Consider the following 24,831-nt stretch of genomic DNA (forward strand, 5'->3'; position numbering starts at 1 on the left):
TTGTAAGTTGTAACAATTTGTTCTCTTTCTGCACACAAATCTTTTCCTCGTGTGGAGCCAATTCCCTGATCAGTCTGACACTTTAAGGATAAGAAGCACATTTCCTGTTTAAAATGTTTTTGTGGGTGATTGGCAGTATTAGTTCAGAGGACCTTAAACGATTAACCAAATCATGTCTCATCATACCATTATCCCCAGTATCACCAGAGTCACTGGTATCTCGCGTTTTAGTGAATTAATCAGAGTTAATAGAGCATTAACACATTCATGAAACCAAGCTGAACTGACACTGTCCCATGAGATGAGCAGTGTCCAAATCTGTGATCACTGACTGACTAATCCTTTACGTGTTAGGTAGCCAGATGGCAGTTAATCCTCTGCTAGACTGACACGAGGCTGCTTAGACTGACCTCTTTAGGCATAGAGCCTTTCAAAAGAGGCAGACTTATCTCCAGAGAGTAAAGGTTGTGGTGGTGAATTCACTTTTATCTTTTGTTATTGAGCCTCTTTAATCAAAAAAATCTCTCTAGGAGCCTTGGTTCTCAGTGATAAACAAGCATACTGCTGTCAGTGTAAATCACTCGAACGAGGCTTCTTGCTCTAAATAAAAACACCTTTTTTGATCAGTAGTGTTTCTCAGGCTTATGATTTTTTAAACATTAATATAAATTCTTCTTGTAACTATTTTTTTCCCAAACCTGGCTATCTAAGTACTTATTTAAGAATCCGTGTCTGGGCTTGGTGTCATACTTTTCTTTTTATACGTATATATAGAGTAACCAGACCCGGACAGCCAGCAGCCTGTTGGCTTGCTGAGTCCTTACCAAACACGTGTGGAGAGACAGCCACCGTTGAGGTTTAATGCTATTTTGTGTTTTGCTTTCTGCATTTTTCTTCTTCGAGTATCCACTTGTCTGGAATCACTTAAGTTTGACCTCAGAAAGCATCAGCAACATAAGCCGCAAGATTATTTTCAGCAGGATTGTCTCATCAGTTGGCAGCAGCTGGATAGTTTCTGTCTGCACGTGCTTGTGTATGAGCGTCTGTCTGTGTGGAGTACTGTACTTGCAAATGTGTGCATTAATCCCCACTTTCTGTGTATATGGTGTGTATTTCAGCTGATAGCAAGTTTGAAAAGAGAGATCCTGTCTCTTAAGGAGGAGCTGGCCATGGTGACTGGAGAGCAGAGAGACGACCGACTAACTCCAGAGGAGATCCAGAAGTACGTCACCTCTACTTTTTAAAGTCCTCGTACTTTTAATCGTTGCATCGTCAGATGTTGTTCTCGAGTTAACTAAGAATGTAGAGCAGCTCAAACGTGTATCCAAGCTCCACAGACTGTATGTAAAAGATGGAAGTAGCCGGTGTGACGTCACATAATGATATGTGGGTTCTGCATTAGTGTTATCACCATCATCATGTTGTTTTCTGTGCCAGAAGATGATCAGATGAAGATCACACAGACACAGATATTGCTAATTAGTGCTTAGTTAAAATCTTCGTGCCATTTAGTTTCACTGAGTCAGATATGACCATATTTGGATTAGAGGGTGGAAGGTTAAGCGCAAACACTAAGCGGTTTTGTTTGCAAGCTGCATCAACAAACTGTATAGCTGCATTCTTACCAACCTTGAGACCTCAGAATTAGGGAGACATTCAAAAGGGCTGTTGTGGGGGTGGTATACATATACATATATATACAAAACACTTGAATTTTACAATGTTTATTTATCGGATAAAATAAGTTAAATGACACCATTATCATTGTCCGGCCGGAAACAGCGGGGGTGTCCAAATTCAGAGGCTGCGTCCACCTGACCGGACCCGGCCTTCGCGCTCTAAGTGGGCCAGGTCCTCCGAAAGCTGGGTAGACTGGAAATGAGTGACGGTGAAATTGGATGGTCTAGCCTTCAGAATTACATCACGAGATCTTTCGGTGAAGTGAAACTCTGCCGTCTGCTCCTTACTATCTAAAATATAACCAGACGCTGGCGTAGATTTTCGACCATCTCACACTTCTGTTTAATCAGTTTTCTGTTTGACGTTTATTCAGCTGTGTGAAAACCCCGGAGGAACCCACCTGAGGGATTAATAAAGTTTTATTTTATCTAATCTAATCTAATAACTTTAATCTCAGCCAAATCGATTTACTCATGAACAAATAAAACACTGAAAAAGGCCAAACAATAACATGTTTAAGTTATTTAAGTGACTTATATATCATGTTTAACCTGAGTAGCGAAAGACCGAATTTGAAAACAATGTGCTGGGAGTTTGCTGTTCTCGTCGGCTCAGATATTTGAAGTTTGCACAGCTACATTCTCGCCTGAAAATACGCTAAAAGTAAAAGAGTAAAGAGTAATATTGAGCTAAGTAGCTGCAGTAGTAGTAGCCATTGTTGGAAACTGGAATTGGCTGGGCCAATCTGGGATATAGTTTTTCAATTTTGTTGTCTGAGTGGAAAATCGGGAGAAAATCGGGAGAAATTTGGGAGAATCGTGGTGCTGGGAGATTTTCGGGAGGGGCACTGAAATTCGGGATTCTCACGGAAAAATCAGGTGGGTTGGCATGTATGTATAGGTGCTACACAGAAGTACAGGTACCTGCTAATTAATGCTAAGTAACAAACAATTTCATTGTTTCATCAGCCCCTAATATTATAATCAAATTATTATTATAATTATTAATTTGATCATTGGAGTGGAGACCAAACTATTTTCTGTAGTTAACTGTGAACATGTCTATTTCTGATGTAAAGCTGAATATTTAACATTGAGGTCTGTTGGGATAGTCGTTTTGCATTTCACTGAAGCGTTTCCTTCATTTTCAGACCTAGAGAGTGCTGTGTTGATCCTCAGACACACAGAAAAGTGCAGAGTATACTTTATGAACTGTAATTTGTATTTGCAAAGCTCAAACCCACAGATTCTTAAGGAAAAATGTCTGGTGATTTATAAGTATTTGGGGACTGCCTAATGTGCGTATATAACTTATGGTGCTGGCTTCACATTGGTGCTGAATTGAAGTCTTGCTCAGTGCGGCTTAACCAGATCTCATGGCGTTTCCCAGCGCTGCTTTATTTCTGCTGCTGTACTCAAGTGGCAGACTGACCCAGGCAGTCGGGCAGGGCCAGGGTTCAGACCAGAGGTTTCATGGAGGATTTGGCAGATTGCTCCTCAAATGCTGATGCATTTCCCATGCCTTCGCCCCCACAGTTCACCCGTTTTATTATTTCCTCTCTACCCAGGTGATTATCCTTGATTTGCCTCTGTTTGTGCCAAACTCACACTGGGAATCTTTAATAGTATCTATTATGACCACATTTGCTGGAGTTTTTTTGTTGTCGTTTCCTCTCTATTTGATGTCCCCACTCATTTCCTGCGCTGATCGATTGCACATATCCTGGGTTATTTACTGTCACAGTTCCAAACGCACACACATCCTCGGGACTGCTGGGCTTTTGTGTTTCCAAAAGACACTTCTGTGTCAGTCCACTTCTATACAAGCTAAAGTCAAAGTAAATGTTTTAACAAGCAGTGTTAGTTTGCTACACTTGCTTGATAACGGCTCACATCACACACAGTTGAGCCACTTCTTGGAAAGTTTCCGATACCAGTGTGTATTTCTTTCCTCTTGCAAAGTATTGAACATTGCATCCAAGGGCATTCTTAAGGTTCATGAAACCACTGATGTCTTGCAGGACCCTGAAACAGGACCGCTGCGTTTGTTTTAAGTCCTTCATCATGTAAACCTTGCATGTTCTTGTGTTGAACAAAAAATAAAAACCACACACTGTCGTGTCTACATTGGATGGGTTTGGGCACTTGCCTCCTGCTCTTTTCCTGTGGCCGCTTCCAGATCTTGAAGAACTAATGTTTGGACTATCGTTTAATGATAGTTTATCAACAGTCCGGCCCAGTGGAGCTGAAACACAAGTTTAAGTAAATAGTTTTCTTTGACCAGACCCACATTTTAAACTACTCAAATGTATATCTTAACTGTTTAAGTGCTGAGTGAGGAAGAATATAAGAGGGAGTGTGGCACTGCTTAGATGGTCTCTGTGTGTTTATGTGCACGTGTTTAGATTGGAGGAGCTCGTTAAGGCTTATCTGGATGATCCCGATCCAGATGTGACACTGTCACTGGGACCAGACATGAGAAAGATCCAGCACTGCTTCTCCCTGCTAAAGGTAATGTATTCACAGTAACCTATGTGTACAGTCTAAGGAGCTTGGAAAGAAAGTGACTGGACTTAAGTTTTGTGAAGACACTCACCTCTCATCCAAGAGGCTTCTTCAGTTTTAAAACCAAATGGTGGAGAGTTTTAAACTCTAGTGGGGATTGTCCCTTAAGAGTGTTGTTGACCCATTATTGATCATGTGCCTTGTCACATGACCCAAGGTGTGAAACAAGGCATCGGTCATTACCCGTATTATTCGGTAAAATCACTGTGAGACTACCATTACTTGGAGGACTGAGAATCTGCACAGTCCTGCTAAGTCGCCTCAGCTGGTGAACGGGACAGTTAGACACAGTTTTTTTCAATTTTCATTAATTGGGTAGGGCTGTGCGATATGACCGAAATCTCATATCTCGATTTAAGACATCTATTGTCCCGATAACGATATAAATCACAAAAATTTTACATTTTCTGTAAATTCTGTGAATCTCGGGCAGCTCGATTTGTGTGTTTCCACCTGTGCGTCGTGTAGCTGGAGTCGAGTGTTTTAACCGATGCATGAAACTATACATTTTTAGACAAGTTGTAACGGCCGCCGTTTTCTTTGTGAGTATTTATTACACAGCGTGCTGCAGGGAAAAGCCTGTTCTAACGTCTGAGTCTAAGGTTTATTTTGCTTCTCATCCATAAATACTCTGCATACTCTGTCACGCGATTCAGTTTATTTTGAAAAGTCTCAACAGGATCTTGAGCTTTATTGTGAAAGGTTTATGTGGAATATGAACAAGGGGACATGCAATGGTTTTACCGTTGTTGTTGCTAACGACAACACATAAAAACAGGCGCTTGTCTGTCTGTAGTGTGGTTATATTAAATATAAAAGAAAGAGAGAACTTTAAGAAATGAATATAGCCACTACAGTGACCATCAAAACGATGAAAAAATATTGCCGTAAACAGTTTATTTTGCGACACCGCGAAACAAATGATAGCGTGAAATGAAACAATAGACGTTTTTATATCGTCATCCAATATATATCGTTATATCGACCAGCCCTATAATCTGGTGTTAATGTCTTTTTTAAAATTAGGTTCTTTTGATTTGAGCAACAGATTTTCAGTGAATTCATCATAAATTTAATCATTTATTTTTTGTCATGTTTGTTAAAATATGCAATTATTTTACTAATTTGATCACACATTTCAGTTACTGAATTAATGAAACCACCAAAATTTTTATTTCCCACCATTCATCACCTCAGCTTTGACCAGGTGACCCACATCTTCTGAACTGCTCGCCCAGCTGTCACCCCCTGAGTTATGGTTGAAACTTATTTAAATGAATTTCCTGCTTTCAAGCAATTAAAGGCTCTGTGGAAGGTTACTAATCAGAATTTTATCACTGTAATTTCACTGAAATAGCCAACATTAAAATCATTAACTAGGAATGTATTGTATGTATTGTATTGTACGCAGTCACGGGAAATATCTTTTTGGTATTGTGTGTGGCTGCTAAATCTCACTCTGAAAATGTTTTACTTCTTAGTGATGTCAGATTTTACTCAGAGTTGTTGATTTTGATGGCTGAAGGCTGATTTTCCCATAGCCTGGCTAAAGTCTGAAGACAGAGTTTTGCAGTTATTTGCCATTTAATTAGATCCTAGGTGTAATGTTGACACGCCGCCCTTAATGCACGTCTTTAAGTTAAAACTTTCCAAGAATTTCCACCTGATCGTAGCAATCAACCCATCTGAAAACTCATCCATGCCATTTTCTTTCCCACTCACCTAACCCGAGTCACTAGAAGGCAGCGGCACTGCCATTTGAAGATGTGTTGTGTATTTTTCACAGTTTAATGAAATTTTCTAGCTACATGAAAGTGATGGCCCTGTGACAACCTGGGAGACTTTTCAGGAGGTCTTGATTACTTTCAACAGTGAATTAGATAAGCAGTTAAGGAAACAGTTAACTGAGATCAAACATATTTACATGAAATATTAAAGTTGATCTCTTCGGCTTTTTCTTTATTTCCCTTGATAATCCTGTTCCAATAGTAGATGCTCTTTTCCAACATGGTCAAAGTTTCACATAGTAACTGCTCTAAATGCTCAGTTTTACACCGTTATTTTTTTGTTTTGTTTTGTTTTTTTAAATTCTTGGCTACGTATTGTGTCACAGAGTGGAAATATCACAGCAGTACGGTGGCCCTGAGAGGCCAAACGGACTGCAACTTAAGAAAGCACCAGCAATAAGAAAAACGCTGTTTTTCTCTCCAGAAATACTTCCCTTGTGCTTTTGAAAAATCTGTTTTTTCCTATTTCCGTTTTTGTTTGTTCTATTTTTGTTTTTGTTTTTCCTATTTCTGTTATGTTTTGTGTTCTTTTACAGCGTTTTTCTTATTGCTGGTGTTTTCTTAAGTTGCAGTCCGTTTGGCCTCTCAGGGCCACCGTACAGCAGTGACCAACATAACATTAAGAGCAGATTACATCCTGGCTACTTTTGTATATTTACTGTCCTGTAAAAAAGGTCATCTTCATTGTTTTCTATGGAAGTTAATCAATAATAATACTGCAAAATGTATTCAATTTATATTAGCAGTAGATTTGCAATAGAAATTTATGAGGATAAGGATAATAATTATAACTTTAAACAAAACTGTTTAAAACACACAGTTACAGAGTGCTTTATAGTTTGGATTAAAACCATACATTTGAGAAGCGTACATAACAACTATACAATACATTTAAGCATACAGTCGAGGATGTGTTCCCACATGCATTTACGCTTACCTACAAACATTTGGTGTGAAACAAGGGGTTAATTAAAGAAGAACTAACCTGTAACAATGAGTTTTCGGTAGCCCTTTATATTTACAGTCTTAATCTGCAAAATAATTGTTAACGTAAGCTTTAAAATAAATGTAGTAAATACTGGACATCCTGCATGCTACAGGTATCTCAGATAGAAAGAGAGAGAGGCAATCTTGTTGGTCAGAGATTGTGTCAAATAAACAAGTAGTTTCCATAGAGAAAGCTTCTGGTTTTAACTTGTTCTTAATTCAGATTGTCTGTCATTATTTTAAAATAGTGGGAGTAGCTGAAAAGATTGCATCTATTCATGTTCAAGCTTGTTGAACATGAAGCTTGAAGAGTGCCATGTTAGTTGAAGTGATCTGATAAAGGGCTCTTTACCTGTGGAGGTTTTGATTGTGATTATAGTAATGACACTGTTGCTGTCAACTCTAGAAAAAATAATCTCTTTCGCCGTTGCTGTAGCACCGCCACCTGTTTGATGCTTGTGGTATTTCATAGAGGAGAACCTGCAGCTCCAACTATGACAATGTACTTTTAACTGCTGGTGGTTTTCCCTGTAGATGCTCACTGGGCTGCTTCCTTTAAGCCTTTTTAATCATACATGTGCTAAATATACTTGATAGTCGGCATTCATCTACAATCAGTGTTGACTTCCTGCTGTGTCAGTAAGGTGGCTATCAGCCTGGCACTGGTTATGTTGTACCCTACAGAGTCACATATCTCTGGCTGTGAACTCCGATTGCTTTTCAAACCTTTTAAAAAAGGTGACTTAAATGTTCTAAAAAGTATAAATTCATGTGTTTAAAAATGATTTAAAACTTTTGAAGGAACACCTGTCATGACCTTATGTCCAAAACATTTATATATGGTGTTGAAGCGATATCAACTGAAGTTTAAATAGGGTTGGGTTGTACTTAAGTGCAATACCAATTTGTATTACAAGATGCTACACTGTGTTAATACAACATTTATTCAACCGTTAGAAACATTGATTTTCAGTGAAAACAGGCAAAAAAAGCCTTTTGCTGAAATGCCGGTAGCTAAAAAGAAATACCAAAAACATACACAATAGTGAAGGTGGTTGGTGCTGCCAGGTGGTGAAGATTTTAGATTGATCCTTCAATCCCAGAAAGTATCTTTAAAGGGAGGGGTTCCTGAGACGTTTGTTGAAATAAGTATATCAAAGGGACAGCACAGGTTGAGTTACTTGGAGACAAAGTTAGAGAGGCAAGGCGGAGATGGTTTGGACTTGTGCAGAGAAGTATTGTTGTATTTAATATCTGGCAGCTGGTGCTCAGACTGAACTAAACACTTGGGTGAGTTGTTGTTAGAAAATTTGTGTTTTTACAGTTCTTTTTGCTTTGGCTATCTACTCAGTTTGCCCTTGCATGTTGTGCATAAAATGTTTGTAGAAAAGTTCTCATTTATGGAGAAAGTCTTAGGCAATGACGTGCTGCTGCTGAGCAATGGGAAAATGCTGCAGTACTCACGTCGTCCCTGGGCTTTGGTTTGGTTGAAGTTTGAGCAGCCACCAGAAGCTGTTCCAGACCCCACTTGAATGTCTGTTTATCTCTCCTTCAGTTTGTTATGATCCGCAAACTCTATCTCCCGTTCAGTTTACATTCCTCTGAGCATCACCCGAGTCGCACTCCAGTGAACCTGTAAGAGTTCGTCCGGTTTGAATTTCATTTCATTTCATTTGTTCCCAGCGCTGATTGTCACCATTTCAGGCTTTTGTTCAACAGTTTATCTTTTGTGTTTCTGTGCCACAGTGATGACATGAAACTGAAAAGTTATTTTACAAGCCTGGGGAGCATCATCCTAGCGCAAAATGTTCAGGGTCAAGCTTCACTCCTCTTTTGTGCCTTCTGCATTTGCAAAAATTACATTTCCCCTAATATGTTTCAGATTTAAAGACCCTGTCTGAGCACCTGTGGTAAAAAATAAATAAATCACGAAATCTTTATTGTAACTGTCTTTGTGTGTGTGTCTGTGTGTGTGTGTGTGTGTGCGCGCGTGCGCGCGTGTGTGTGTACAGGTAATTATTTGGGACAAAAAGGGAGGAAAAAACAGATCCAGTGATGACAAAGCAACACCAGCAGCAACAGGGAGGGAAGAAGAAATTCAACACAGCCACCAAAGTGCAGGAGAGGTGGCCAAATTAAAAGAGATGCTCGGGCAACGTGATAACGAGATTAGTATCCTTTGGCTTGCTGCAGCTAGCTTACTTCAGCTCCAGTTAATCTCTATAAAGAAATATCTGACATTTCATACCGGAAGACTTTTTTCTTTCTGTTTCTAGTCTGTGTTTTATTGATCCATCATGTTTGGGCATTGGTTGCACATAGATCAAAGCCTGTGTGGAGAGGCAATAAGGGATTGAATGTTCTGAAGTGCAATTTCAAAACCATCAGCTACCGTCTGACTTTTTTTTTTTTTAACAATCAGCGAGGCACACAGAACACAACGTCTTGGCCTACATTTCTGTTCTCCGTTATTTTGATATTCTGGCTGCACAAGAAAACTTTGCAAAATTGGCTTTTGCATCCACAAGCTTAGTCATTAGAATAGTTGCCAGGTTCCTGGACTGAGCGTCAATAAGAAGCAATAAAAATCTGATTGTACTAAAAAATTGTTTTACAAACAAAGGAAAAATAATTAGGGACCTTGGTATGAAACATCAAACCTCTTATGTGTTTTAACTTATTTTGACTAACTACCTATCCCATATGGTGAAATGACTATTTTTACCCAAAATGTACTTTTCAAAGATCTCTCCTGTGAATTATCAGGAAAGAGAACAATCATCCAGGGTACCATTGCTTGTTTCTGCTACTCTGCGTCTTGGACATTAAATTGGTGCAGTTTTGATGTTGAAGCTATGATGTATCCCATGATACTGAAGTTCCAAGTTGTTATAGGAGAAATCAAGCTGAATAAAATCAAGATTTTGGCTTTAGGCTGTGAGACTTGGAGCATGTCTAAAATTGATTTGGTTTCAGTTTTTAATTGAACTCTTTCATCTATTATGAGAATCAAAAATGCTGGAAAAAGTACCATTAAAACAACTTAAAAACTGAAACTTTGACCCATTTTTAATTACTTTGAAGACCTGTAACTTAGAAAGGTAAAAGTTTGCATGGCTTCATTAAATACAGTAAATGCACTGGTACCTACAGTGGGGCAAAAAAGTATTTAGTCAGCCACCGATTGTGCAAGTTCCCCCACTTAAAATGATGACAGAGGTCAGTAATTTGCACCAGAGGTACACTTCAACTGTGAGAGACAGAATGTGAAAAAAAATCCATGAATTCACATGGTAGGATTTGTAAAGAATTTATTCGTAAATCAAGGTGGAAAATAAGTATTTGGTCACCTCAAACATGGAAAATCTCTGGCTCTCACAGACCTGTAACGTCTTCTGTAAGACGCTTTTCTGTCCCCCACTCGTTACCTGTATGAATGGCACCTGTTTGAACTCATCATCTGTATAAAAGACACCTGTCCACAGCCTCAAACAGTCAGACTCCAAACTCCGCCATGGCCAAGACCAAAGAGCTTTCGAAGGACACCAGGAAAAGTATTGTAGACCTGCATCAGACTGGGAAGAGTGAATCTACAATAGGCAAGCAGCTTGGTGTGAAAAAATCAACTGTGGGAGCAATCATCAGAAAATGGAAGACATACAAGACCACTGATAATCTCCCACGATCTGGGGCTCCACGCAAGATCTCATCCCGTGGGGTCAAAATGATCATGAGAACGGTGAGCAAAGATCCCAGAACCACACGGGGGGACCTGGTGAATGACCTGCAGAGAGCTGGGACCAAAGTAACAAAGGTCACCATCAGTAACACACTACAACGGCAGGGAATCAAATCCCGCAGTGCCAGACGTGTTCCGCTGCTGAAGCCAGTGCATGTCCAGGCCCGTCTGAAGTTTGCCAGAGAGCACATGGATGATACAGCAGAGGATTGGGAGAATGTCATGTGGTCAGATGAAACCAAAGTAGAACTTTTTGGTATAAACTCAACTCGTCGTGTTTGGAGGACGAAGAATACTGAGTTGCATCCCAAGAACACCATACCTACTGTGAAGCATGGGGGTGGAAACATCATGCTATGGGGCTGTTTTTCTGCCAAGGGGACAGGACGACTGACCCGTGTTAAGGACAGAATGAATGAGGCCATGTATCGTGAGATTTTGAGCCAAAACCTCCTTCCATCAGTGAGAACTTTGAAGATGAAACGAGGCTGGGTCTTCCAACATGACAATGATCCAAAACACACCGCCCGGGCAACAAAGGAGTGGCTCCGTAAGAAGCATTTGAAAGTCCTGGAGTGGCCTAGCCAGTCTCCAGACCTCAACCCCATAGAAAATCTGTGGCGGGAGTTGAAAGTCCGTGTTGCTCGGCGACAGCCCCAAAACATCACTGCTCTCGAGAAGATCTGCATGGAGGAATGGGCCAAAATACCAGCTACTGTGTTGCAAACCTGGTAAAGACCTATAGTAAACGTTTGACCTCTGTTATTGCCAACAAAGGTTATGTTACAAAGTACTGAGTTGTATTTTTGTTATTGACCAAATACTTATTTTCCACCCTGATTTACGAATAAATTCTTTACAAATCCTACCATGTGGATTCATGGATTTTTTTTTCACATTCTGTCTCTCACAGTTGAAGTGTACCTCTGGTGCAAATTACTGACCTCTGTCATCATTTTAGGTGGGGGAACTTGCACAATCGGTGGCTGACTAAATACTTTTTTGCCCCACTGTATATAGCACTTTTATACTCGAACACCATAAGCCTCATTCATCCAATCAAACACAGATTCATACAAGCTCTTTTTTGCTATACTTTGTCTAACAGTCAGACACACACTCACTCCGATGGATGCATTGGCATTAACTGTGGGTTCAGTATTTTGCCCAAGGATACTTTGGCATGCAAACTTGAGGAGCCAGGGAGCAAACTGTCAACCTTCTAACTGGTAGAAGATGCTGAACATCTAAAACAATATTAAGTCATAACATTTGCTGGCTTCTTACTTCTTTACCTTACAGCAGGGGTGCCCAATCCCGGTCCTCGAGAGCTACTGTCCTGCAGCTTTTAGATGCATCCTTGTTCCCACACACCTGAATCAAATGAATGGCTTGTTATCAGGCCTTTGCCAAACATGATGGCATGCTGAAGAGATCAAACCATTTGATTCAGGTGTGTGGGAACAAGGATGCATCTAAAAGCTGCAGGATGGTAGCTCTCGAGGACCGGGATTGGGCACCCCTGCCTTACAGTTTTACTAACTCATTCAGGAGATAACTCATGTTAGCACACCCACACATGCCCAGACTCATCTGTTTTGGAAGTGACAGTTATATGTCAAGATGCTACATGTAATGATATTTATTTAATGCATCAGTAGGGAAATGAGGCAAAAATCACCTTGACTGGTGAGCTGTATTGACCTGATAGGACTGCGTGCACATTTGGTGCAATTTCAAACCACAGAGATTCAGATCCAGATGTACAGCATCTCATTCCTCTAATATACAGCTTCCACTGTTCACGCTTAGCTGAAACAAGAGTTACAGTGTTTAAGGAAATGGCTTTTTTAAATTGGGTGATAATGGGTGGAAAATAAATTGAGCAGAGTGGATTTCAATTTAAATTAGTCTTTCTGCATCCCACCTCAGCATTTAATCACACTTACTGCTGATAGTAAAGCCTTCATTAGGAAAAAGGTCTTTATAGGAAATGTGTCTGTGTTATTGCACGGTTGGGTTACTGCACTTCTGTGAAATATAAGTAGGTTAACATTCATCACTAGCACACCACAAAAACACAGATTCTAATGACTGCTGTTAATCATAATTACTATTAATCATAATAATGGCATTGGTGTGTGAATACGATATTTCTAATGGCTTTATGGGATTATTCCACCCTCAGCCCCTTTTGCTGTGGCTTGCCGTTAGATCACTGCACATTAGCTGGAAAATTGAGACGTCTGCTTGATTATTTAGCCAGAAAATTCGCAGGTCTCCTAAACAAATCGAATATTATCATACAGATATTTTACCGTAGTATTTCTTGGACCTATTTTTTGGAATGTAAATTCCTTTCTTCTTTGATTTTTTCCCCCTCAAATTGTCACATACTGGTTTTCACATGATGCACGTGTAATTGCCAAAAGTGCCCCTGTACGTGTCTAAAGGCGCATATTACAGTCACTAATGTACATGCTCTCCTGACCATGTTGCCTTCTTTCATTGTGAAGTTTGTATATAAGGTTGCAGTAGCCTAAACTGTCAATCCTTCAGTCAGGGTGGTCTGTCTGCACTTTGTAACATTATAGTCTGTAAGAGTGACATTATTTCCAAACAGATCACTAATAACTATCTAGATTTCAAACCTGTATCCGCTAGCTAATTACTGTGCTGCCCATGTCTGTATGAATGTCCTACGCCCTTGGCTCTACAGCGACACTGAGGAGTCCTCACAGGGTTTATTATGGGAAAGTTCCCAGTAAAACAAAGGGGGGGCATCCTATCTGCAAGAGTTAGGGCACCTGGTTTTGCTTAGTTGACTCTGCAAGAGTGAATAGATATCCACCAGTAACATGATGACAGAGAAGCAACAAACATAGCAGATTTTAAACAAACGAAGAAAGCACAGTGGTTAGGGTGACAAATAAAACAAGCCGATGTCAAAATGACAAGGTTTTCTGAGGACAGCTCATGTGGTCACATTGCACCTTAAAAACGATGACTAAAAAGGATCGGCAAATTTCAGAGAAATCTGAATTTATGAGATATAAAACAATAGAATTCAAACTTCATGCTAATGATCCTATAGAGAAAATATTGACCTGATTTCTGTGGGGCTTGAATATCCCGAGTTTTCCTAACAGGAAAGTGTTATTAATTTATTTATTTATACACTTTTTTTTAAGCAAAGTTTATGCTAGTTAAACTCAAAGTGTATATATTGTAGTTTATATCAATGCATGCTGACACACTTCTCTGTCATGCATTGTGCCAGTTTTTCCATCTCTACAGCAGCTTCTCGGTGGTCGGTCATCTAAACTGACATCAGAAAGTCTGGATTTAAGCCACATGACCTATCCAATACATGTTCTACAATAATCAAAGTGACAATTGGGTGGCTTTAGCCAATTAACTCTCACCTTTTCTTTGGTAATAAGAAATTTTGTGTCCTTGACCTCCCAAATTGCAGCATCCAGCTCAAAAATACTTAGACCCACCTGTAATTTTGTGCACTTCATGGCTGCAGTGTAAAAAATAACCTGTGAACTGTGATGAATTGTGAGCTGTATGAGCGACAACATCACTGACAGTCTCATTTGTGACTCAAATACTGTGGTGGGTGATGATATATATCAAAGGTGTTCAAAACTTGTGTAAAGCTATACTCAGCTACCACTGAACATAGATTAGTTAGACCTGGGTGGTGTATCGTGTTGAGATCTCATGACTTATCTACCCAGAAGCAACATGGCTTCACTGGTGTAAATACTAAGCCCTCAAAGCATCATGTATTACTACGTGGAAACAACCAAAAAAAACCCTCTCATGTTAGTATTGTGCATTAATTTCATTCCTGATAGTAACTATAGTCTCTCACTTTGTATCTGTGATAACAACTTAAAATTGACAGGCCTGTGCTGATGCCCTGTCTTTGTTAAAGCAGTACCATAGGGTGTCACTTATTACACATTCGGTGGAGAACATCAGCTTTTGATCATTTATTGTACTTGGATTAGTTTTACGCTGTTCAATTCATCCAAGATGTTGTAATTGGAGCTGTTTGGGTCTCCTTTTACTTAGGTGAAAATGTGAAAAATATCTTTGGGCTAGGGCCATTAAAGCTTGGTTGGTTTTGAGCCCAGAGAGGACTCGGTTGCTTGGTCAGGAAAATATCATGGCTCCAAATATTTTACAGAATGGTCATGACCGAGCTTTAAAGAAACTAACACTTCATTTTGGCAAGAAACAGAAATATTTGACCCGTTTGGGGGCAAAGCTGGCCAAAAGATACGAGTTCCACTTGCTTGCACTAATTTCCTTTCCTTGAATACTGTCATTGTATTCGTAAACGTAAAGAGTAGGGAAACAAATTGTTCCTTATAATTTTTATTGCATACATTGTGTGGTACATTGAAACTGGAGTAGTTTGTGGCACCATTGAGAATGAAATCAAACATCTGCCATGTGTGGCAATTTTAAAGGCATTTTGTGTATTTCCTGTAATGTCTGGCTTGTTGGAAATTATATTAGAGAATGACTAAAAAGCCGAGGAGGAGAAGAACATCATGAGCTGAATCTAACCGCAGCATTTTCACCACATGGCATGCGAAACAGCCCACAGATCTCACGTTCTTGCTCCTATAGAAGTTTTTATCTCCACTAGACTTCTGTGGTAGTTTTGTGCATAAATGAAGATATCAGATGCCAATAATGGAAAAACCTGATGAACAGCGGTTTGAAGTAATGACTTGTTTGAATCAATGACACAGGACCCACAGAAACAGGCTCTTTTTCTGTAAATGTTGGCTACAGTAGGTCATTTGGAAGTGTGTTAGGTTTAGATTTTGGCAGTTTTGAGAACACTGTATGTTTTATTTCAATGGAAATTGTAATTAGAGACTACTTCTTCATATTATTGTTTCCACTGACATCCCCTTTTGTCATGGCTGAAGGGAATAAAAGTTAAGTTATGCCGATTTTGTCTTTAAAAATCCCCCCGCGGTTATAGTCTGACTATAGTGAGATGTCTGCAGATCTCATTGTTAGTTGTGTGACTCAAAATTAGGGGTAGGCAACTCTTATTTCATGCTGACTAATAAATTAGGGGAAGGGCCATTCACAGGATAAATAAATCAAAATATGGTTACACGTTGAAATGAAAATATTACTAATATAAAATAAAATCCCTTTAAAACAATTTTAACTATAAGGATAACTTTCTACACTTTTCTTTTGTAGTCAGTGACTGCAGGAAGTCTAGAACCCATGCACATCAACTAATGCTGTTTTCCCCCTTGAAATGTTCTGCCAGGCCTTCACTGTAGCAACCTTTGATTGTTTCCTTCTTGTGAGTCTTTGAGTATTAAAGTAAATAACTTTTTTAAAAAAATGCTCTTTATGGTTGAAATCAGATGACTGACTTGGCCAGTGTATAATATCTAATTTCTTTGCATTGAAAACTCTTTGGTTGCTTTTGCAGTATGCTTTGGGTCATTATTTATTTGCACTGTAAAGCGTTGTCTAATCAGTTTTGGCAGCATTTGGTTGAATCTGAGCAAAGGCTATAGGCCTGTGCGCTTAAGAGTCCGTGTTGCTGCTTGAATCAGCAGTCACATCGTCAATAAACAGTGGCCCATTTCCACTGGCAGTCATACATGCCCATACTGTAATGTTGCTTCCACCATGTTTGATTGATAATGTAGTATGCCTAAGATCGCGAGCTCTTTCTGTCTTTCTCCATACTTGTTTTCTTCCCATTATACAAGTAAATCTTGGTTTCATTTGTCCTTTTTTGTAAAACTGTGCAGACTCTTTTCTTTGTTTTCTGCTAAACTCTAAACTGGCCTTCCTCTTCTCAGGTCTTTCCATTCCCGTTTCCCCTTGTGTATTCTCATTGTGTTCCCATCTTATCTCTGTTTTTATCTTTTGTCAGATTCACGTCTTAGTGTGGGTCTCAGTCTGTATGTGCGTGTGTGTGTGCGTGCGTCTAATTACTGTTTTAATCTGATAGTCTTATATCTTGTGTGCTTCATATTGAATTTTACTTCCCCTGATATGCTGCAGCTGTCTTCCCTGGTGTTTTCAGTCTTCCTAATTACTTGCTGTGTATTTATTGTCTCAGCCTTCCCTTGTCCCTTGTCATGTCCTCACCTCACATGGTAGTGTGTTTCTTAGCTCTGTGTTGTGCTGTTTCCCCCTCAGAGTTAATTCCTAGTTTAACATAAGCTTTTCTTTTTGTTAACCTTTGCATTGCCAAAAATAAAGCAGGCCATGAAACTAATGTGTCCAGTTAGTTTTGAGCCCATTAAAAGGGACGCATTATAAAAACTGCTATAATTCCTAAATTATAGGCCAGAGGCCTTGTCCAAATACTTTTGGACCTAAGAGTAGTCAGCTCGAACCAGCCCTGGGACAAGATCTAAGAAGAGTCAGTACAGTCACTCAGTTATTCTCAGTTATACTCTTGAGCAGACAACCACATCAGTGGGAAAAGACTCCCAAGAAATTCTTGGCAGTGTCATCTCTGCAGGCTTTTGGCTCCTCTCCACTGACTCATGCCAGACATTGCACCTTCCCGTTTCTCTAAGGTCGGATGTCATTTAGGAAATCTCTACAGAAGCACAGCCTTTATCAAATAGCACAGCCTTTATCAAATATTGAAACATTTGGGAATACTTTTATAACAATTTTGTCAAAAATTAACTCTAGAGCAGCTACCTAACTGTCCTCATATATGCTTGACATAAGTTCTTTGATTTGTGATCTGTCCAATTGAATTGAGGGAGATTTTCTTGCAGTATCTTACCTCCAAAACAAAGACAAGTGCATTCTTTAATTCCTTGCGACAGGCATCCTAGTTAAGATGTTGAAGAAGGAGAAAAAAAGAGCCCAGGATGCTGCTGCTCAGCTTGCAAACATCACCAACAGCCAGAGTCAGAGTACATCGAGTGTGTCCACGGTGGAGCTGTCACAAGAAGGAAGTATGGAGACCATCTCAGCAGACCACAGAGGACGAGCTATACAGTACATGAAAAGAGGTACGTCAACCTCAAGGTGTTCCCCTTTTCTTAAAAGGCAATATTGAAAGATTTGGCATGTTACTTGTTACATATGCAAAATCGTGTTTGAAAGACTGCTGATATGTTGTGATATAGAGTCAAAGTGTGAATCAGGTCCAGCTTCTTTCAGATGTTTTTTCCTAAACATAGCAATTTCTGGCCTTAAAATGAGGCCATATAACTTGGTTCAACCAACTCAAAAGGAGTTCATTGAGCCAAATTATCAAAAAAAAAAAAAAAGAACAGGTAGTACAACTAGTGGTATTTAAGAGGGACTTATCTCAATAAAAGCTGTCTGTACTTTCAAGGAAAAAATAACATAGGCAAACATTCTCTGATGTAATTCCTTTCTTGTCTAATGTTCTCTAGATTTTTCTACTTTCAATAGAAAATGTCTTTTTTTAATAGTATTTCTACTATTTAAAAAAACCCAAATTAAAAGGAAAAACATCCATCAACTAACTAGTAATGTAACTGTTTGTAGAATGGAATGTTTTTAGTCCAGGCTGTTAGAGGCCTGTTAGAGACAGTTTCATTGTTTTACATTATGTTACAATATCTTTAAAAAGCATTTAATACATGAAAAGAGTTTAATCATGTGTGTGTGTTAAAGTATTATGCATTTCCAAAGCATTTCAGTGTTTCTAAAGACAAGTGTCCACTTGTCCACATGTTGAGAGTGAAACCAATGTCATTTTTGCATTTGGTGTGGTATTTGATATATGTGAGCTATCAGTGCTCAAGACTAAAAGTAAGAAATGAAAACTGGCTGGGTAATATTCCTCAGAAATAGAGCTGACCTAGTACTAATGCTGTTCACGCTTACCAAAATAATCAGAACAGGTCCTGTCCCACATGGACTAATAAAGCACTGTATGAATTAAATCAAATTTTCACAGATGTTGACTCCATTAAGCGTCACACTCGCTCTTTTTAAGCTTTGAAAAATTAGGTGCTAAGCCTACAGACAGGTGATCTCTCTCGGTTGGAATGTAGGCTGTTTTTTGTGGTCTTAGATTTTCACTGTGCCTTTTGTGTGTCTCTGGGCCATAACAAATTCCTGATTTGTGGATTTTACTGCATGGTAAGGGTCTGACATACCAGAACCCTTTTCTTTATTTCTACACAATGCCATGAGTAGGATTATATGTATTAAAAGGACAGTATGGTATTTTAAACCTGTAATTTGTTGCTGGTGAAAAGCTAATGGGTTTAAAACCTGTAATACTGACTGGAACGTGAAGCCGAGGCCGTGAGCCAAGACTTCTGCAATGTAAATACAAGAGACGCTATGCAGATGTGACCAGGACACTAAACCTAGACTGACAACTTTTGAGAAAGCATCCACTTAATTTAGAGACAGAATGTCTGTGCCTTTGTGAAGCAGGCCAAAAAGGGTTATTCCAGAAGTCCTGCTCGCAGTTTTCTACATCCAGTTCATCCTCAGTATCACGAGAAGCTGCCAAGCCAGATGAGCTTCATGATTACCTGATTAAAATATGTTTAATCTCCTTTTCAAGATCGCTGTCTCTTGCTTGCCCAGATCTCATCCAGGAAGTCCCGATTTGAATATTTGTATTCTGCGCCCACGGTTCTCAAAGTCAAGCATGGTACGCACATTAACAAACAACACCCACGGATGACGGTGATAGGAGCTCTTGCTACAAACAAGCCGTTTCCAATTCTGAAACCAGTGACTCAGCTGAGCAGCGAGAAAAGAAGCATGCGTGTTGTGCACTATAAAACTGTCTTTCAGGGTGAGGTTGTCAACCGACATCGAAGAGTGGTGCTTGCCATCAAATGCTTGTACAAAACACATTGAGAAAGGCTTTTTTTAACTACACTAACACAATCTTCACAGGCACCCCTGAACCACTTGCCAAATTTGCCTCCCTACAACTTTCTATACTTCTGTGTAGATCCAGAAGAGATCCAGCACACACTGCACATGCACAAGTATGAGTGAACATTTGCAGAGTGAGCAGCCATACTGTCCAGAATTGAACAAAGAGATGATCTTGAAATCTAGATTTTTTTTTAAATAGATCTATCCAAGAATTTTTTGATCACATCTTGTATAATCTCTTTAGTCTGGGTCTCCTCCCAACTGACCATCCAAAGTTAGACGACTAGGAGATATCCTGATAAGATGAACGTGTATGTATCAGTAATTATCTCACGATACTCAAGTTCTTTGGCAACAACTCTCCTCTAGTGCAGAGGCAGCTGTCCATTCCTGTTTTTGGATGAGAATCATGGTCTCCCATTGATGGTGCTAACTATGTTCTGTCACCTCATTGTCAGCTTTACAGTGGGGCAAAAAAGTATTTAGTCAGCCACCGATTGTGCAAGTTCCCCCACCTAAAATGATGACAGAGGTCAGTAATTTGCACCAGAGGTACACTTCAACTGTGAGAGACAGAATGTGAAAAAAAAATCCATGAATCTACATGGTAGGATTTGTAAAGAATTTATTCGTAAATCAGGGTGGAAAATAAGTATTTGGTCAATAACAAAAATACAACTCAATACTTTGTAACATAACCTTTGTTGGCAATAACAGAGGTCAAACGTTTACTATAGGTCTTTACCAGGTTTGCACACACAGTAGCTGGTATTTTGGCCCATTCCTCCATGCAGATCTTCTCGAGAGCAGTGATGTTTTGGGGCTGTCGCCGAGCAACACGGACTTTCAACTCCCGCCACAGATTTTCTATGGGGTTGAGGTCTGGAGACTGGCTAGGCCACTCCAGGACTTTCAAATGCTTCTTACGGAGCCACTCCTTTGTTGCCCGGGCGGTGTGTTTTGGATCATTGTCATGTTGGAAGACCCAGCCTCGTTTCATCTTCAAAGTTCTCACTGATGGAAGGAGGTTTTGGCTCAAAATCTCACGATACATGGCCCCATTCATTCTGTCCTTAACATGGGTCAGTCGTCCTGTCCCCTTGGCAGAAAAACAGCCCCATAGCATGATGTTTCCACCCCCATGCTTCACAGTAGGTATGGTGTTCTTGGGATGCAACTCAGTATTCTTCGTCCTCCAAACACGACGAGTTGAGTTTATACCAAAAAGTTCTACTTTGGTTTCATCTGACCACATGACATTCTCCCAATCCTCTGCTGTATCATCCATGTGCTCTCTGGCAAACTTCAGACGGGCCTGGACATGCACTGGCTTCAGCAGCGGAACACGTCTGGCACTGCGGGATTTGATTCCCTGCCGTTGTAGTGTGTTACTGATGGTGACCTTTGTTACTTTGGTCCCAGCTCTCTGCAGGTCATTCACCAGGTCCCCCGTGTGGTTCTGGGATCTTTGCTCACCGTTCTCATGATCATTTTGACCCCACGGGATGAGATCTTGCGTGGAGCCCCAGATCGAGAGAGATTATCAGTGGTCTTGTATGTCTTCCATTTTCTGATGATTGCTCCCACAGTTGATTTTTTCACACCAAGCTGCTTGCCTATTGTAGATTCACTCTTCCCAGTCTGATGCAGGTCTACAATACTTTTCCTGGTGTCCTTCGAAAGCTCTTTGGTCTTGGCCATGGCGGAGTTTGGAGTCTGACTGTTTGAGGCTGTGGACAGGTGTCTTTTATACAGATGATGAGTTCAAACAGGTGCCATTCATACAGGTAACGAGTGGGGGACAGAAAAGCTTCTTACAGAAGACGTTACAGGTCTGTGAGAGCCAGAGATTTTCCATGTTTGAGGTGACCAAATACTTATTTTCCACCTTGATTTACGAATAAATTCTTTACAAATCCTACCATGTGAATTCATGGATTTTTTTTTCACATTCTGTCTCTCACAGTTGAAGTGTACCTCTGGTGCAAATTACTGACCTCTGTCATCATTTTAAGTGGGGGAACTTGCACAATCGGTGGCTGACTAAATACTTTTTTGCCCCACTGTAACTGTGCGTTCTAACAGTCATATTCAGAAAGGCAAAAGGACTGCATTAGATTCTTAAAACCAACACCCTCCTTACTCTGAGTGTGCCCTGAGATCCTGTCTATGAATGCCAAATACGTAATTTGTTTGTAGTTCTCAATTCAAATCCAAAAATGTATGCATAAATACATAAGTAAATATGCCAGAGGATATTTACTCTTTCGTTTTGGCAAATGTGTACATAATAAAGAACCATACTGTTTTACTTAACTGGCAGCCTAAGCGTGGTTGACAGCCTTTATGAACTAAAAGTTTAAAGATACATGATAACAATGACCCAAAGGTGGCAGCTTTAGAAGTAGAAACTTCAGCTGCAGCTGAACTTCTTTAGACATAAACTTGGTTTAAATGTAAGGGGAATGCTGAGGTTAAGCAAGTTAAGCTTTTGGATGAGCTCTCCAGCCAAAGGCGGCATTTATTTGGCTTTTCCTGCTTAATTTTGGTTAAGTGGAGCCTCGAGTGATGATGAACTTGAGCCTTTGTAACAAGCTTGGTCATAGCCATCAGGCTCGGTATGAGCCAGAAACTCATCAAACCAAGCCTGCGCTCTTGTCTCTGCTAACCACAGCTCTCTCATCCTCTCTGACATTTTTGTGTCATGGTGCCCAGTGCAGTAATAAGACCAGAAGAGCCTGTTTGAAAACAAAATACACACTTCAAGTCTGTCCATAAAGGACTATAGAAGGAACAAAGACCATGAACAGGGGTTTTTAAAATCACTGATAAATGATGTTCCATATGTATTAGATTATCTGATATGCAGTTAACATTATTATATGGGCTGTCACAGCAGAAGATTTGTTTTCATTCGGCCTCAAAAGGCCATTTTATTTCTTTCTTTCTCTCTTGTGAGACATGAACTTCCATGGATTCTGGTTCCTCTTAGTTTTACTTGGGCAGTCCATCCAGGTATATTAACAGCTGTGAAAATAAATTTAATGAACATAGATCATTGCAACTACAGCTGATCCACAGCTGTCATGTTAAAGCCTCCAAAATCAGTTCTATTCAAATTTTCACATCAGAATTCTGCAAACAATACCCACAGTGACAAAGTGTTTTCTTGAGGTTCGCATACTTATTGTGCATAAGTATTCACAGCCTTTGCTCAACACTTTGTTCAAGCAGTTTTGGCAACAATTACAACCTCAAGTCTTTTTGAGTATGATGCTACAAGCTTGGCACACCTGTTTTTGGGAACTCTCAGGCTCCATCGGTGCTCAGATATTTTCTGATCTCTCCAGAGCTGTTCAGTCTGGTCTCTGGCTGAGCCACTCAAGAACATTCACAGACGGGTCCCAAAGTCACTCCTTTGTTATCTTGACTGTGTGCTAGGGATGTCTGTACATTGCTGTATTCATCTTTCCCTCGAAAAAAAAAAACAAAACAAAACATCCCCACAGCTTGATGGTGCCACCACCATGTTCAGTGTAGGGATAGTATTGGCCAGGTGATGAGTGGTGCCTGGTTTCCTCCAGATATGACGCTTTGTATTCAGCCCCAAGAGTTCAGTCTTTGTTTCATAAGGTCAGACAATGTGGTTTCTTATGGTCTGAGAGTCTTTAGGGTGCCTTTTGGCAAACTACATGTCGGTTGTCACAGTTTGACAAAGTTTTAGTGGGGGGTGGCTTCCATCTGGCCACTCTACCATCCAAGCCTGATTGGTGGAGTGCTGCAGAAATGGCTTTCCTTCTCGAAGTATCTTCTTTTCTCCACAAAGCAACGTTGGAGGGATCAACCACTGTGGTTGACCCCTTGTAAATGCATGGAGTATTTTTTCTACAGTCACCTTTTTCAGTCACTATGTGTTTATACACCACTCTTCATTTAATTATTAGTTATTATTAATCTCTCTTGTTTTTTCTTTTGTTCCTTTTGCAGTTATGTTGTTGCAGTTTTTAATAATTTCTGGCTCTTTGCCACAGCATGTCTTTGTCTTGTCTTCATCCACTCATCCCCAATCGGTCGCAGCCCATGGCCGCCCCTGCCTGAGCTTGGTTTTGCAGGAGTTTTCTTCCTGTTTAAAGGAAGGTTTTTCCTTCCCACTGTCATCAAAGCGCCTGCTCATAGGGGGGCATGTGATTGTTGGGGTTTTCTCTGTTTTCTTTGTATTATTGTCGGGTCTTTACGTTACTATATAAAGTGTCTTGAGGCAACTGTTGTTGTGATTTGGTGCTACATAAAGACTCAGAGGTATGGTGCTACATACGTCTGAGTCATCATCGGTGACGACCTAAGCAACTTTGTAGCATTTTGTACTCTTTGTAGAAGAAAGAGGCACTTCTGGTTTACATCAGAAATAAGGAGGCTGCAGCATTCTTGCCTCAAGAAAATAAAATGTGTGCCCTTTTCCAGGCTGGAGGATTATAACAATGGTGGACGGCATGCTGACCAAGACTGATTTAGCATTGCTGTGGAGTCACAGACTGAGATGGTGTTTGTAGATGACTTCATTCTTAAACCAGACTATATAATGACTACATTTTTTAATTTTGCCAACAGTATTAGTACTGTCCACTCTGTTGTGGGGAAAGTTGCACACCCCCAGAAATCTCCAGATCTTGCAGTAGTTACACGTCCACTCAGGAATGTTCAACCAATTTTCTCACACTTCATGAGAAATTCCTGACTCTTTCAGCCTGATGCTGTCCAGGGAGACTCTGTAACTTTGGGAAGCACAAGACCACACTGAGTACTTACAGGAGAATCAGAGAAGACATTTCCTACAGTTGTAATGCTTTTTATGTGGAGCACAGGTGGGGTCAATATTTATTTATTTGGTTTTTTTAGACTTTGGTGTTCATGCTGCATTTCTACAAAGATTTATGAGGTCCATTCTTTATTCTCTGTTTAAAAAGAGACCATTTCTGAGAAAAACTCTCAAACTCTGAGATTAGATTTTTGAGGGAAAATGCACAATATTTTGTAGATTATCTAGAAAAAAATATACAAAAAAAGATTACACTTTGCAGTCAAATTCACTAAGGGAATCCTGATAACTGTAGCTCTAACTCTAATTTCAAGCTTTAAAGAGACACTGTCATAAAATGGGTGGATT

The 24,831-nt window shown here is 39.9% G+C and overlaps 1 protein-coding gene across 1 annotated transcript in view; it reads left to right on the forward strand.

Moving 5' to 3' along the window:
* The window catches only part of kif6 (kinesin family member 6), a 76,992-nt gene that overhangs the window by 29,769 nt on the left and 22,392 nt on the right, over window positions 1-24,831 (forward strand). The window contains exons 10-13 of the mRNA XM_085342468.1: window positions 1,119-1,222; window positions 4,085-4,190; window positions 9,031-9,190; window positions 17,612-17,800. Of these exons, the coding sequence (XP_085198594.1) occupies window positions 1,119-1,222; window positions 4,085-4,190; window positions 9,031-9,190; window positions 17,612-17,800 (559 nt within the window). The remainder of the gene's footprint in view (window positions 1-1,118; window positions 1,223-4,084; window positions 4,191-9,030; window positions 9,191-17,611; window positions 17,801-24,831) is intronic.

The sequence above is a fragment of the Diplotaxodon limnothrissa genome, linkage group LG19 (assembly GCF_057381915.1).
Source record: "Diplotaxodon limnothrissa isolate DT_005_m linkage group LG19, D_limnothrissa_male_GT1.1, whole genome shotgun sequence".
In the NCBI taxonomy this organism is placed as follows: Eukaryota; Metazoa; Chordata; class Actinopteri; order Cichliformes; family Cichlidae; genus Diplotaxodon; species Diplotaxodon limnothrissa.